The 16137-nt window shown below is 35.1% G+C and overlaps 2 protein-coding genes across 3 annotated transcripts in view; one reads left to right on the plus strand and one right to left on the minus strand.

Annotated features, from left to right (window-relative positions):
* The window catches only part of LOC109001978 (heat shock 70 kDa protein 17), a 33110-nt gene extending 28537 nt beyond the window's left edge, over nucleotides 1-4573 (plus strand). The window contains exons 14-15 of the mRNA XM_018979517.2: nucleotides 3938-4010; nucleotides 4121-4573. Of these exons, the coding sequence (XP_018835062.2) occupies nucleotides 3938-4010; nucleotides 4121-4327 (280 nt within the window). The 3' untranslated portion in view covers nucleotides 4328-4573. The remainder of the gene's footprint in view (nucleotides 1-3937; nucleotides 4011-4120) is intronic.
* The window catches only part of LOC109004516 (probable disease resistance protein At4g27220), a 963953-nt gene that overhangs the window by 871388 nt on the left and 76428 nt on the right, over nucleotides 1-16137 (minus strand). The gene's annotated exons all lie outside the window — the stretch shown is intronic.

Here is a 16137-nt window from a genome sequence, read left to right on the forward strand (position 1 = left end):
CGAGCTCTCATGCCAATTAAGGTGGCCACCCCGTGGTGGCCAAAGTGTGGGATTGCATGGGTGGCCAGATTGACACGTGTCCGCTAACTGAGATGGATGACACGTCATCCATTAACTGAGATGGATGAAAAATGTGACAAAGGGACCTAATCCAAATTATTTAATACCACAGGGGTGAAAAAGCACATGGGGCCAATCACAAAAGTTGGAAAAAGTGGCTTTCCATGGAAGAATATTTGGCAGACGAAAGCTCTTTAAACAACAACTTTTTTTGTTTGGACAACATCCTTGGATAAGATTCTCACCACAGTTAATCTGAGAAAACATTGGCTAATGGTGTTGCATGTGTAAGAAGAATGGTGAATCATTAGATCATTTGCTTTTACATTACGAGGTGGCCAGGACCCTGTGAGATGGCTTTTTGGCGGGTATTGGACTATCATGGGTCATGCCTCTTAGGCTGGTGGATTTCCTAGCAAGTTAGAGAGGCCTCCAAGCTAACCCACAAGTGGCAACAATCTAGGGAATGGCTCCCATATGTATGTTTTGGTGCATTTGGGGGGAGATGAATGATAGAAGCTTTGAGGATCGTGAGAGAACAATGGATGAACTTAAAGTTTTCTTTTTTAAAACGTTGTTCTTATGGGCAGGGGCCATGGTTTGGACTAAATGTCCATGATTTTCCACTTTTGATTGTAAACCCTAGTTAGGTGCTTCTCATGTATGCATCCTTTGTACTTGGGCTTTGTCTTCTCTTATGAATAAAACTTTTTATTACCTATAAAAAAAATCCCAAATGGGAAAAAGCACAGGGGGTTATGACCAAATTTCCCTAAAAATAATGTAAGCATAAGGTTTCCTTGAAAAACGTGTATACTCATAAATACATAATTAAACATGTACATGAACTGTGCATAATGTCTTAACTTGTCTTTCACTTTCCTTATTGGTTGGTACCCACTGTTGACCCCTATGAGTTAGAGAGCGAATGTTGAAGATTTTGATTCCGCCTGTAGCTAGGGCTGTAATTGAGCCGAGCTAAGGCGGTCTTTGGCTTGCCGAGCTCGGCTCGATTCAAAATACTTGAGCTCGAGCACGAGCTTGAGATTTTTTTATTCTTTGTTCAAGCTCGATTCGATAAGCTAAACTCTCAACTCGAGCTCGAGCTCGAATTGTTTATTTTTTAATTTTTTGAATAAGATTAAATAATTAATAAATTAAACAAATAAAAAATAAAAGATCTAATATTGAATTTATAAAACTAACAAGTAGAACCTCTATCGAATTTAAAATTTTAAAAAATTTATAAATAATTAATATTTAACTAGTTGACATTTATCCAAAATATCAATATATTATATGCCTACATATATTATTAATACATACACTTAATATGCTAGCATATATCTATTTCATATATAGTTTTCACATATTAGTATATGAAATTATTAAATTTTATCCACTAATTATTATACAAATTATCAAATATACCTATGAATTATATTCACTATATAGACATAAGTAATTAGATTACAAATTATATATTTAATTATAAAAGTGATCTGCTTATATTATAAGCTAATACATATATATAAGTATATATACATAGGTATATGTATATATTTATCAATATATGAATGAGTTTTAATCGAATCGAGCTAACGAGTCGACTCGAGCATAAACGAGTGTGCCTTAATGAGTCTTAGCCGAGCCAAATAGAGTTTTGTCGGGTATGTGTCGTTTACAAATCGAGCGGGTATCTACTTTCACGAATGAATTTTTTTTTTTTTTACGAGTCGAGTTCGATTCGAGTTTAATCAAGCGAGTACCAAGTAGACTATCGAACAGACTGATTCATTTACAGCCCTATCTATTGTTGTGAGTTGGGAATCCATATGTAAGGATGACAACACGGGTTGCACTACCAGTGTGCCCATCCTTGCAATGCAATATGCCCCTTAACCTCATGGTACCGTCGTCACTATCATAGCATAGGCCATTACGTATATTGATTGTCATACCTCATAAACATACATGCATACTTTCTTATCATATATTGCCTTATTATATCTTGTCTTGGATTTCACATGAAATCACAAAATGTTGTCTAAGCAAATCCATGACTATGCATGCTATTAACACTTAGGCCTCGTTTTGTTATACAGAGGAGATGAGATGATATGAGAAATCTGTGAATATTAGTGAGATAATTTGTAAATAGTAGTGAAATTGTCTGAGTTAAGATTTTTATAGGGTTTTGGGAAATGAGAGAGAAAAAGTTGAATAAAAAAAGTATAAAGTTAAAAGAGAGTTTTAATATAATTTTTATTTTGGGATTTGAAAAAGTGAATTGTTTTTTGTGTTTTATTTGGAAGTTTTGGAAATTTGTAATGATTAGGTAATCATTAGATAAAAAAGTTGAAAAGTTAAAAATTTGAAATTAAAAAGTGTTTATGTTTGAATGATGTTTGGATGTTGAGATGAGATGAGATGGTTTGAAAGGTTTATGAAACCAAACCAGGCCTTAGTCATTTGAGTTCATATCTAACCTTAGTGCACCCATCCATGTTCAAGCCTATACCATATGTCACCCAAGTTGCTCATGATCTCTCTTTGTAAAATCTGTCCCAATATTTAAACTATCAAATCATGGGTCCAGGTCATCAATTATGCATGATTTCATTCAAATAATCATCCTATATGTATGCTTGTCCAACCCTGTCTATAAACATGCATTCTAATGCCATAAAACCTAATTCTAGCATGTGCATTTCATAGCCCTTTATGAAATCCGAATTTCACTAATTTCGTATGATCTCATGGCATTTTTTTTTTATCGGCACGGGTGTCCAGAATAGTGTCCCGACTAATCATGGGGGTGCACAGGCCCTCAACAAGGAGTTTCCCACAAGTGCACCTTGGGCAGTTCAAGGGGAAAATCTCCCAGTCCATGACTCTTTGAGATTGTTTGCACCCAAAGAGATTTGAACCTTAGACCTAGGGGGGGCATACCCCCAAGCCCAAGGCCTTTACCACTTGAGTCAAACTCTAGGGGTTATGATCTCATGACATTAGTCTAACATATCATAAAAGAGGAGAGAGAGTTACCTAGAGGGAGAGCTTGACCTAAAGGTTGGGTTGGAGTCCACGGTTAGGCTAGGTGGTTTGTATCTTGATCTTCTTGCTTAGAGTGTGAGTGTTGTAGCAAGGGTTACGGGGCTTAGGGATTTTGGTTTTAGCACAAAATATAAGAGAATTTCGTGGCCTTGGAGGGGGCTATGCTTGGGGCTCATGTAATGGTAGGTAGGCTCTCATATGGGGTCTATTATATAGAGTTTGGAGGGTGCAGAGTCCAAGGGGTGTGGTAGTCATAATGTTGTAGGTTTAGTTGAGTGTTTGAATGTGATTTGAATCTAGTTTATGTGAGTATTTATACAAAATTCCTTCTGTCAATTCAAGACGAGGATTTCATGATTTGAGTGTAAACGACATGTGGTAAGCCACAAGTGGTTAGAGAATTTCTAGGATATTTCCGAGTAGGAAAGTTTGAATTGGCATAGGAATGTTCAATAAAATTATGAAGGACCTTTCAGTACATTTTATTTGAGATTTCTATTGTAGCAAAAATCACTGGTTTCAGACTCCGTTTTTATTTTTATTGGCAGTGCAGAATCATTTCCAACCATTAGGACAAATTGGAGAAATATAAATATAGAAATTGCTAATATAAATATAGAATCGTTTTCTAGATGGTTAATCTTTATTCTTTGAACTTTTTGCAAAGCTCTTGTATTATATACAGTATCACTGGACCTTCTTTGATGATGGAAGGAACCAATCCGTTGTTTCACCAGTTTTGATTTTGTTTTTCCACATCGTCCTGAACCTTTTAAGCTCCTCCATTTACTCACAAGTTTTTCCTCTTTCATTCCCAAAGGACTCCTGGGTTCAGTACTCCGGCTTTCACATCTGAAGAAGTATTTACTAAGGTTCTCAATCTGCAAGACAAGGTATTGTTCTGATTCCCTTCTTATTAATAAGGTAGAGGAGAAATAGCTTATAACTGATTTGTTTGTCTCTAATACTGACTTCCTTTGATATGTAATTAATATTTTTGAAGGTTTCTGGGATTAATAGAATTCCCAAGCCAAAGCCTAAAATTGAGAAAGCTATAAAAAACGAAACGGAGAGTACCAGCGAGAATGCGACTAATCCTAACTCGACGTCTGGGGAGAATTTCAACCAAAGTCAACGATCAGCTAGGGATACAGATGGCTCATCAAATGCGAAAGTTGAACCCGAGCCCAAGATTCACGACGAATTGTGAACGATGGAAGTTACATTTAGGTTCAAATGTTGAGTATCTGCCTCTAGAGCTGGAAAATATGAGATATTGTAAGAAAGGTTGGATGCAGTTGCTGCAAATTTTTGTACTGCAGAAGAATACGACGTTGATACTCCTATTATACTCGAAATTGACTTAGAGAGGATCTGAATGCACCATACATTAAGACAACCCAGGAGTTTTTGTTTACCATACTAATTCATAATCATGGTACTGTTTGTTGGGAAATTATGGCTATAAGAGATGGGGAACTGCCAGGGCCACCGAGATGGTTCCCACCGATAAGTGTAAAATACACTTTTTTATTTTGTGTATTTTTTAAATCACTTTAATCATTTAAAAAAAAAAACTCATTAAAAAACACTTTTTTAATCATTAAATAAATAAAAAAAGAAATAAGAAAAAAGCCGAATTGGTAGAATTTGTCGGGAGAATGGGTCGGTGGCATAAGCATTTTTCTAAGAGATATATGTGCATAAACGATGTATAATTAAACACATAATACAAAAAATTAAAATTAAAACTTAAATGTATAAAACATAAAAATATCTAATAAAGTTACTATTACAAGTAGTATAGACTATTGCACATTGATCTAAAACTATCATAAATTAATCTCAAAATATTTAAAATTATCAAATAAATTGAATGAATATCAATGTTTAAAAAATAATTCTAAATTTCTAGAATTGAAATATTTCTTAAAAAAAGTAAACAATAATGAAACCATAAGCTTGTAGTTGTAGGCTTGTATCATCAAGATGATTACTTTGTGATTGATTATAACACCTGAAAAAAAAAAAAAAAGAATTACAAACATTATATATATATATATATATGTAAAAAACTATAAATAATTAGGAGACAAAATTAACAAACAAATGACAATGGTGGATGCCAAGAGTCTGATGGCCTGGTTGCACACGACCCTTTTCTGCGAATGGAGAATATGGTTTCGAAACTCCCCTCCCCCATTGTATATAAAAAAATGGCAATGGTGGACCAAAGTCATATTGCCCAATGTAGATTAAGATGTAGCTTTATTTTTCGAATTATAACAATTGAATTTAAAATTAAAATTTTCAAATAAATATAATACAATATATTATAAGAAAAAGCAAAATAATGAATTAAGGGTGATTATCAGTTCCAGACTGATCACCACCCTCCTTTTTGTAGGCTTCCTAAAAGTCTACCACATCTGACTATGGATTAGCTTCCATTTGAGAGCGTGCGGCCAATAGTATCCTGCTCGCATATTTCATCCAATTGATTTTTCACTTGATAAATTTTTTGACAGTATTTATTGGATGTAAAATGTACAAAGACTCAGAAATGGTGCATGTCACCTTGTAGAAAATTCTAAAAAATTTTATAAAAACCCAAACATTATCCCAATCATCATCTGTGGGCCACCCCATTCTCCCATCATCCTCAAAGTGGCAGATATATTGCATGTCCTCCCCACCCATGGCATCAAAGGCGAATCTATATTGCTTGACAATTTCCAACATCAAGAAGATTGAGTTCTATTTTGTAGGAACATCAAGACAATCCCTTTTTATATTGAATACCTGCAGCATGAACAAACACCTTGAGTTCCTCAAGCCTAGTCGATGAAGATCTCACAAACCTCATTGCACTTTTAACTCCTACGACTAACTCATGAACATCTTTCAAGCTGTTAGTCACAACAAGATTGAGGACATGTGCAACACATTAAACATTCAAGAAGCCACCACCCAATATTGACATATTTTCCCCTCTAAGCTTATTTTTAAGATACTCAAGTGTAGTATCGTTAGATGAGACATTGTCAACTATTAGTCACAACCCGTTCCAAATCTCACTCCTTTATTGCGGTCTCCAATATCTTCCCAATTGTCTCACTTTTGTGATTTAAAATTAAACAAAACTTTATAATTTTTTTATTTAATTGCTAAACAAAATCTACAAAATGGACAGTCAAAGACATATAATTCAAGTTTTGGACTAATGTCCATGTACCAGTGGTGAGGCAAATTCTTTGATTCCTCAATTGGTTTCTCAACCAATCATTCTGTACTGGAGGTGAGGCAAGGGAGAGAGACAGAGGGGTCTAAGAGAGTGAGATTCCATCTGAGAGAGGGCCAGAGGCTGATTTGAGACACGTGAGACATGAGGGGAAGTGAAAACATTAACCTTAATGAAACGATGTTGTTTCATTAGACAGACACAGACACAGACACAGACACAGACACAAACACACACACACACACACACACACACACACACACACACACACAGAGCAGCCAACAAGGGATTTAGCAGGCAGGCATGGGCCTAGCTTCCCCCCTCCCCCCGGTCCCTACTGGACTCCAAGATGTGGGCGGATGCCCTGCCGCCCACATTTGATGAATTAGGCCCCCGCCTCGCCCCGCCACCCACGCCTACATTGGTTCAAGTTACCATGATCTATGACACATTTCATTTACAATCTTCACCACTGAATCGATATATTGAACAATCACACTGATTTACATTATTTCTCACTTAACGATAAAATATTTTAATCATCCTAAGTTTAAAACCAACAATCCCCAACCTGATTAAAATATTTTTAACAATAGAATAGAATAAATTTCTTTGGGCTAAGTATTATGCATCAATAGAGGTAGCTTGCGGCTTTGAACGTCTACCTAGTATTAGTGTGTTTCTATCTGAAAGATCCATAGTGAACCAAGTCTTGAATCAGAATCTTTTAACTTAGGCTTCGCGACACCAAACACATAGTACAACATATATCAACTTCCTATCAAGGTGGTAAATAAAGGTCATGCACTGTATCTTGGATTCATGAGTGATCTAGGGAATAACCCAATTATAATAGATTGTGGCCCCACAGTCAAACTCACATAGATGAGTCCTCCAATGGTACATGCAATTCAATACGTCACCTTAGTCTTGGACTCATGTAAATCATTTAGTTTTTCCTCAGCCATTACATTTGTAGCACTCACACCCTAGGGTGGACCAAGAATTATATTTTAATAATGCTCTATAGTCATTCAAGTAGTTTATTCTTTTCATTGAACCTTCTTAGATACCTAGAATAATAGATATTATATGTTATGGTTCATTTCAAATAACTAAGAATTCTTTCCAATGTTTTTTAATGAGAATCATCAAGCCTACTAGTAAATCTTCTAAATCTACTCGCAGCAAATGAAATATCAGGTTTAGTAGAATTAACAATGTACAATAATCAATGTGCCAATAATCTAAGAATATGTCAGTTGTGACACTTATCACATTTATTGATCTTAAAATTATAAGATAAAATTATTTCATCAAATTTTTAGTGCCGTTGTTTAGGGTATTGCTTTAAACTATAAAGAGATTTAATAAGTTTATAAACTTTTATTTCTCTGTCCTTGAACAGCAAAACCCTCTAGTTGATTCATGTATATCTCTTCTTCTAAATCATCATTAAGAAATGCAGTCTTTACATCTATTTGGTAAATCTCAAGTTTATGGATCGCAGCTAGAGCAATTAGAATATAAATTGTGGTTATTTTGGTAACATGATAATACGAATCAAAATAATTGATACTATCTATTTGTGTAAAGCCATTTGCATACAACCTAGTTTTAAATTTATCAATAGTACGATTAGGTCTCCATTTATTTTTAAAAATCCATTTGCATCAAACGACTTCACATCTAGGAGGAAGATCACATAAGTTTCAAGTAACATTAGTCTTAAGAGATTTCATCTCATTATTTACCATTTCTTTCCAAAAAACATAATTAATGGAAAACATGACATCCTTAAAAGTCAGAGGGTCTTCCTCCACAAAATAAGTATAAAAATCATGTACAAAGTCATTTTCCTTTGTCATTCTTTTTTCTCTTCCTAGTTCGTTTTCAAATCCAGATGAGGTCTCAGGATTAGATAAAATGGTAGGTTGACTACTAGTGGAAGGAAGACTGAATGTATGTAAAGATCTTTCTACTTTATTTTTGAAAGAAAATAAATCTTTAAAGAATGTTGCATTCTTAGACTCCATGATGATGTTGGGATCAATACCTTGAACTTATGATTTGATAATTAAAAACCTATATGCAGAATTATGTTTAGAATATCCAAATAATTACTGCATCTACTATAATGAGACTTAGTTTCATTTTCTTGACTTTTGAAGCATTAACCATCCCAAACTCTAGGAAATTAATGTTGGGCATTCTATCATTCTAGAGTTCATTTGGTGTATTGGCAGATCTCTTAAATGGTACTCTACTTAAGATAAAATAGGATTTGAATATTGCTTTCACCTACCATTACTTTGGTAGGCCGGAACTAGGGAGCATGCATTTGACCATATCTACTAAATTTCTACTTTTTCTTTTAGCAACACCATTGGATTGAAGAGAATATGGATGGGTTTCCTAATTTAATGCTATTATCCTCACAATACGTACCAATTGATTAGAGACGTATTCATATCTTCTATCATACCTGATAATCTTAATTTTTCTCTCTAATTAATTTTCAACTTCAGTTTTATATACGACAAATTTATTGGCGATTAATCTTTCAATTTCATCAAGTAAACATAAGAAAATCTAGACATATTATTTATAAAAGTAATGGAGCCTTTATCATCACCATTGATGACATGTTTTGTACACTGGGTACTTGGGTCTAGTTGCCAGCAACATAGAGAAAATGGTGGGCTCAGTGTGTTCCGAGGAGCCTCAGATGCCAAAGTTAATATTTTTTCCTTAGTATCTTTTCCTTCAAGAATCGGAGAGAGATATCGTTACCTGGCATCTGACTTTTATACTAGAGATGCCCCGGGTGGACCATCCGTCCCTATGGCAGGGGTCATCATCTCGAGCACCATCGCCAGACCAAAGCTTTTAATGCGGCATGGCCTACTTGGCTATGCTTTGACGTTAGATAGGCAGAGCAGTCACCTTGTGCACTTCGCCAGAGGCATGAATGTTGTCTGCCGTTCCTGTCTATTTGATGGATACAATCATTATAAATTCATGTTGGTGAGGAGTTGGTCCATCGATGACGAAGCCCCCATTTGTTTTTCCATCTCCTTGTACTTGACCATGAGGCTATGATGCATCTTTTTTCTTTCTTCCGCGCTAGCGTCTACCTCGCCTGCACTCTGGGATTCTTCCTGCTCATTCCTACTTAGCCCTCTCATCTTGTAGCTCGTTGTTGTTTCACCTCAAGGCTTCATTTTCTCGGCAGAGTTTCTCCACTTCTCCTGCCATCTTCCTCATGCGTTCTTCCATCTCTACAAATGTCCCTCTATGTTTGTTGATGTTTCTTCCTGTCTGCGTGTAGTTTGTGAACGCGTTGTAGCTGGCATACAAAGTACACGTTGCGTCTATGAAGATTCCACAGACAACGTCATTATTGATGACGTGTTTCACACACCGGGTACTTGGTCCGGTTGCCTACAAGACAGAGAAAATGGTGGGCTCAGGTGTTTTGAGAAGCTTTTGATTCCAAAGTTAGTATTTTCTCCTTAATATCTTTTCCTTCAAAAATCGAAGAGAGAGATCATTACCTAGAATCTGGCTTTTAAACTAGAGATCACTAGGGGAGACCATTTGTACCCCATGGCAGGGGTCATCATCTCGAGCACAAGTACCAGAACAAAGCTTTTAATGCGGCGTGGTCTCTTGGGCTATGCTTTGACGTCAGATGGGTGGAGCAATTACTTCTCTTGCACTCTGCCGGAGGCAGGGATGTTTTCCTCCGTTCCCCTCCGTTTGACGAATACAATCCTTAAATGTGAGATATTCCTGCAGAAAGGTGTCAGAGTGGGTGGGTCTTGTCTGTCCATGTCGACATGGGCCTTCATGCTCGGGAACTTATGGGTCCTGGGTGCATCTGAGGGATGTAACTCAGGCCGGGATGGGCTTTAATATCCCGGTCAGGCCCGATGGGCTTTAATATCTCGGACAGGCCCATCCCAGATGAAGGGGTGGAAACATCCTCTCCAATAACTTTTTGAAGAGACACCATTTAAATAACAACTATCACTATGATTTAATTCAACAGATTTATTTAAATGGTTTTCTAGGCTATTTTGATTGAATACATATAAAATTCTACATCAAAAGCAACATGAACTTTATGAATAATATTTAAATCAATCATTCATTTAACATTATGATAATTAAATGGCCTAATCTAGCATGCCATTTTGAAGATGAACATGTAGAAAATGTATATTTATTATTAAAATTAGAAATTTCTAAAATACTGTTTTGAATAATTATTATAAACATACAATCACTCACATAATCTTTCCCCACAAATGAACTATATTTAGTTACAATAATTTTATTATATTGAAATAACAATGTGTAGCCTGGCCCACAAAGTAAAGAGCCATTAATTAGGTTCCTCATCACCTCTAGCGAAAAACACTTCTTTTAATGGAAGGATGTTAGTTTGAATTAACATTTTCAACTCTTAAGTACTTGTGCAAATGTGGAGTTACCCGTCGTCACTTTCGTCCAGCTTGTATCTTGATATGTTGAAATAATATTGCGGTTAGAAGTGACTTTTGCATTGGCTCCTATGTTTAATATCCAATCAATAACACTACAAGTCAGATAAACTTTGAGACTTATGATTACATACCGTTCATTGGTTCTAACAGAGTCAGTCACATAAAGTATCATATGAGCCTTGATTTTCCCTCTACTTGCGGCGACAATTTTTAGCCAAGTTACACAGTTTGTGATAGTTAAAACAATGAGTCTCTTATCATCTTTATTGATATAGGACTTTGGTTTCAAATCTTGCCCATAACTAATTTTATCTTTATTGAATTTGGCTTTTGGTGTAATGGGTTTTTATGTGTTCTTTGGCTTTCTACAATATTTGCCTTAGACTAGAAATCAGAAAACAACAGTGGATAGAATACTTTTCTAAGTTTTGTTCTTGGATCCTAATGTCGGAGATCAATGCTTCCATTGTCATATCTTTGAGAGATAAGCCAAAATGTTTTCATGAAGGAGGCAACTTGTCTATTATACAAGCAACTTAGAGACGCTTAGTAGTACACATCCCTCGTTGGCCCAGTTCATGGTAGATGACAGTTAACTCATGGCCTTGCTCTATTATGGATTTGGAATATTTAAACCAAGAAATTGGCTTGTGGTATACTTAAAACCCACAATCAATTTGAAAATCCACCCAAGAAAGTCAAAATCAAGTCAATAGATGGAAAATCTAGACCCGATGAGAACTCGTTTCAAGAACCTAAATTATATTAAAATCTAGACCCGTTGAAGAACCTGTATCAAGAACTCAGATTACAAGGAGGAACGCCACAATCAATTTGAAAACTCACACAAGAAAGACAAAATCAAGTCAATGGATGGAAAATCTAGATCCAATGAGAACTCGTTTCAAGAATCTAGATTATATTAAAATCTAGACCCGTTGAAGAAACCGTATCAAGAACCCAGACTATAAGGAGGAATGCCACAAAGGTTGTGATTTACATTTGATAACTTTAAAAGTTCAATTAAGAATAAGATGAGATAAACTCAACTCACAATGAATAAATTCATCAAATTTCATAAATTGATTAAAATGAGGTTACAAAAAGTATTTAAAGCAAAACCTAATCAAACTTTAGCCAAAATAAATCTCTATCTTCCAAAAATGCCCTTGCATGAATAGTGCCACATCTACAGTGCAGCTACAATACTTACTACAGTAAAACTCTAACCCTAGTTCAATAAAATGCCTCTTGTGTGAATAGTGCCACATCTATAGTTCGGCTACAGTACTCGTTACAGTAAAACCCTAACCCTAGTTCAATAAAATAATAACTTTCTCAACATGCCCTTGCATAGGCCCCCCTTAAGTCTTTCCCATAATAAATCCAATTATTCTAAACTAATAAAATAAGTCATTTAAATAAATTAAACAAGTTGAAAGCCTTCAAGTGTCCAAAACTTTTAAGTCATGTTGTTGCCTTCTTTCATAACTTATTAAATGAATCAAAACTGGATCTTCATCCTTCAAGCCCATCTTGAATGTTGGGCTCTTGCTAAACTCGTCCCAAGTGGATTGCATCAATCCTTGCATTGCCTCCTTGATCTTCTTGGCTCTTGACCTTGTAATTGACTCATTTGGAACTTGCAAAAGATCTTTAAGACTAGCTCCATGTTGTGCCCATCATTCCCCCTCTCCTCAAAAGGATTCGATCTCGAATCTCCACCTGGATCAAAGGGAAAAATGTTAGTAATATTGAAAATAGCAAAAACATGATACTTACCTATAAGATCCACTTGATATGCATTATCATTAATTTGTTTAAGAATTTAGAATAGTCCATCTAAGATACTTCTGTCATCAACTAGTAAATGCATTAAATCTAAAGGAGTAAATGGATTAAATCTATAAACAATTTCAAAAGGTGAAAATTGAGTAATAGCATGAATACTCTAATTATATGTAAACTCAATGAATGAAAAATAATACTTTCACAAATGTTCATGAAACATATTTAAAGTCTTCCTTATACCAAAATGATCACTCCAATTATATGCAAATTCAATGAAACACAAATGATACTTTCGCAAACGTTCATGCAACAAGTCAATGTATGACAAATGATACTCCCACAAATATTCATGAAACACACCTAAAGCTTTTCTTACACCAAAATGACCACTCAAATTATATGCAAACTCAATGAATGACAAACAATACTCCCACAAACGTTCATGCAACACGTTAATGAATGACAAATGATACTTCTAGAAACGTTCATGCAATACATCAATGAATGGTAAATGATACTCCCACAAACGTTCATGCAACACATCAAAAGCCTTCCTTACACCAAAGTTACCCAACAAACCACTATGTCTATCACACATAAGCAACTTACGCATAAAACTAATAGGCATACAAAGTTTATTCTCTTTAAACAAGTACCAATCTAGTTTATGGAACATACCAAATGATGCTTTCTCACATGTTCCATACATACTAACAAAGTCATCGTCATTAACATGGAATTTCTTATCATATTCAAATCTCAATAACTTTGCATTTAAAATCAAGATAAGGACATACCTTCTTGCTAATGCATTAAGCACAAAATTTTCCTCACCATGTGTGAATTTGAGTACATGAGGACATGTCTCAATACAGTCTTCCCACTTAGTATGTATTCTAGCCAACAACTTATCTTGTCCCTTCAAGTGTATCAAGGACTCGTGTTCTTCAAAGAAAGGTCGGGTAGAAATTGTTGCACCTGTTACAAAATCAATGTAGTGCTTTATCTCCCTAATAGGTGACAATCCACTAAACACACCGCTAGGAAACACGACCTCACATCTTTGCAACAAAGAGACAACAACACTAGACAAAGATACGTCAAGTTTGTTAATATTAAGACTCACCTTAGCATAAAAACTCAAATTTCTCTTTATTTTTCTCCCACTTTCTTCACTCTTTCCTGTCTTTCCATTCTTTTTTTTTCCACTCTCTTTTTTCCTTTCATTCTCTTTTTTCTTTTCACTTTTTTTTTGTCACTCTATTTTTCTTCATTTCTTTTGAACTTTTGATCTCACAATTGTTTTTCAACTCATTATTTCTTTCCTTGAGGTCTCAGCCTCATCCTCATCATTTTTTTTCTCTCTCTCTGCTTTTCAACCTCACTATTGCCTCTTTTCTCAATCTCACATTCACTCTTATTTTCTAGCTCAATCTCACTTTCACTCTTACTTTTTAGCTCAATCTCTTTTTCACTTTTTTTTATCACTCTCACTTTCATTCTTTTTTTTTTTATTACTCTCATTTTCACTTTTTTTTTTTGATCACTCTCACTCTTTCTTTTTTGATCACTCTCATTTTCACTCTTTCTTTTTTGAGCAACCTCACTTTTGAGTTTCAATTGGTCCCTATGGGCTTGTGTTGGAGTTAAATGAGCAAGTTTGATTGTTTTTCAATCCTTAGCAAAACTATACATGTTCCTTAACCCATAATAGACCACCTTCCTATCATACTGTCACGGCTTATCCAACAAAATATGGCCAACATGCATACGCATTACATCACAAAGGACCATATCCTGGTATTTTCCAATTGAATAAGAAGCTAGCACTGACTTATTTACCCTAACTTCCTCACAATCACTCAAACACTGCAACGTGTATGGTCTAGGATGTTTCAAGATAGGTAAATTCAATTTCTCAACTAAAGTAGTGCTAGCCAAATTAATACAACTCCTCAAATCAATGATCATACTACATATCTTGTTATTGATGTGGCATCTAGTATGAAAAATATTCTCGCTTTGCTGCTCTGTATCATCCATCTTAATTTTTGTATTGAGTGCACGCCTAGTAACAAGAGAATCACCATACTCTTATTTCTCATACCTATTTTCAACACTAGACTCACGTCGCCTCCTATTTCTCATGCCCTGTAGATTTCTAATTACTGCATCTTGATGATCCATCCTATCTCTCACTTCACCTAACACTAAGTTCAACTGCTCAAACTATTGTTGCATGACTTGCAACACAAATGATGAGTTATCTGCCATCCCCTTTGGTATGAGTCACTCCTATGAGATATCATAATGTGCTGCATAAAAAGAATATTAGTGGAAAACCTCACACACTCCCTTACGTGTTTACACTCGAATAATGACACTCCACTCGTGTTTAACTCTTAATTGACTTTTTCTCGATAATAGTCTCACACTCTCTTGCCTTTTACCTCAATAGTTTTCCCGCTCAAGTTCTTTAAGAACTAGTTGAACTAAATCAAGACAATATAACCTTATATTGTTCTAACCAGTAATATAGATCCAAGAAACAAGAACAAGAAATAAGGAATGAATAAAATGACATGAGACTCAAGGAATTTATACGAGGGAAAGAATAATTATAAAACAAGATACGAACTAGAAAAATGTATTCAACCCATTTGATGATAAAACACAATCAACAAATGTTTTTCTTTCTCTTTGTTGTAACTATGTAGCAACCTTTGAATATACTTTCTTTTCTTTTCCTTTTTTTTCTACTCTTTTTTTTTTCTTTTTCCGAATTGTCTTTTCCTTTCCTTTTTCTTCTCTAATTCAATAAAAAACAACAATATTCAATAGTGAAAATCAAGCAATTGAATTCAAGCACACAAGAATTGACAATGAGAAACAATGAAACGGTACTCCAAGCAATTGACAAACTTAGAGATGCAAGAAATCCTAAAATTCTGAAACCATAGGTGATGCAAATTTCAGCCAAACCCAAAACCCTAAGAATTTCGCCAGCTTACTTTTTGTTTCTGCATTTGTTTTGCAACTCTAGAATAATGAAACCCTAGAATTAAATTTAAGCATGCAAGAAATTAAAAGATAGAATTAGACCTGATTGGAAACCTTGCTCTGAATACCAAATGATATGAACTTGGAGGAATGAAATCCCTTGAACCCATAATCAATTTAAAAACTCACCTAAGAAATCCAAAATCAAGTAAATGGATGGAGAATCTAGACCCTATGAGAACTCCTTTTAAGAACCTAGATTATATTCAAAGGGTTTAGGGTTTAGGGTTTTAGGGTTTTAGGGTTTTAGGGTTTAGGGTTTAGGGGTTTAGGGTTTAGGGTTTAGGGTTTAGGGTTTAGGGTTTAGGGTTTAGGGTTTTAGGGTTTAGGGTTTAGGGTTTAGGGTTTTAGGGTTTAGGGTTTAGGGTTTAGGGTTTTTGGGTTTAGGGTTTAGGGTTTAGGGTTTAGGGTTTAGGG

The sequence above is a fragment of the Juglans regia genome, chromosome 8 (assembly GCF_001411555.2).
Source record: "Juglans regia cultivar Chandler chromosome 8, Walnut 2.0, whole genome shotgun sequence".
Taxonomy (NCBI): domain Eukaryota; kingdom Viridiplantae; phylum Streptophyta; class Magnoliopsida; order Fagales; family Juglandaceae; genus Juglans; species Juglans regia.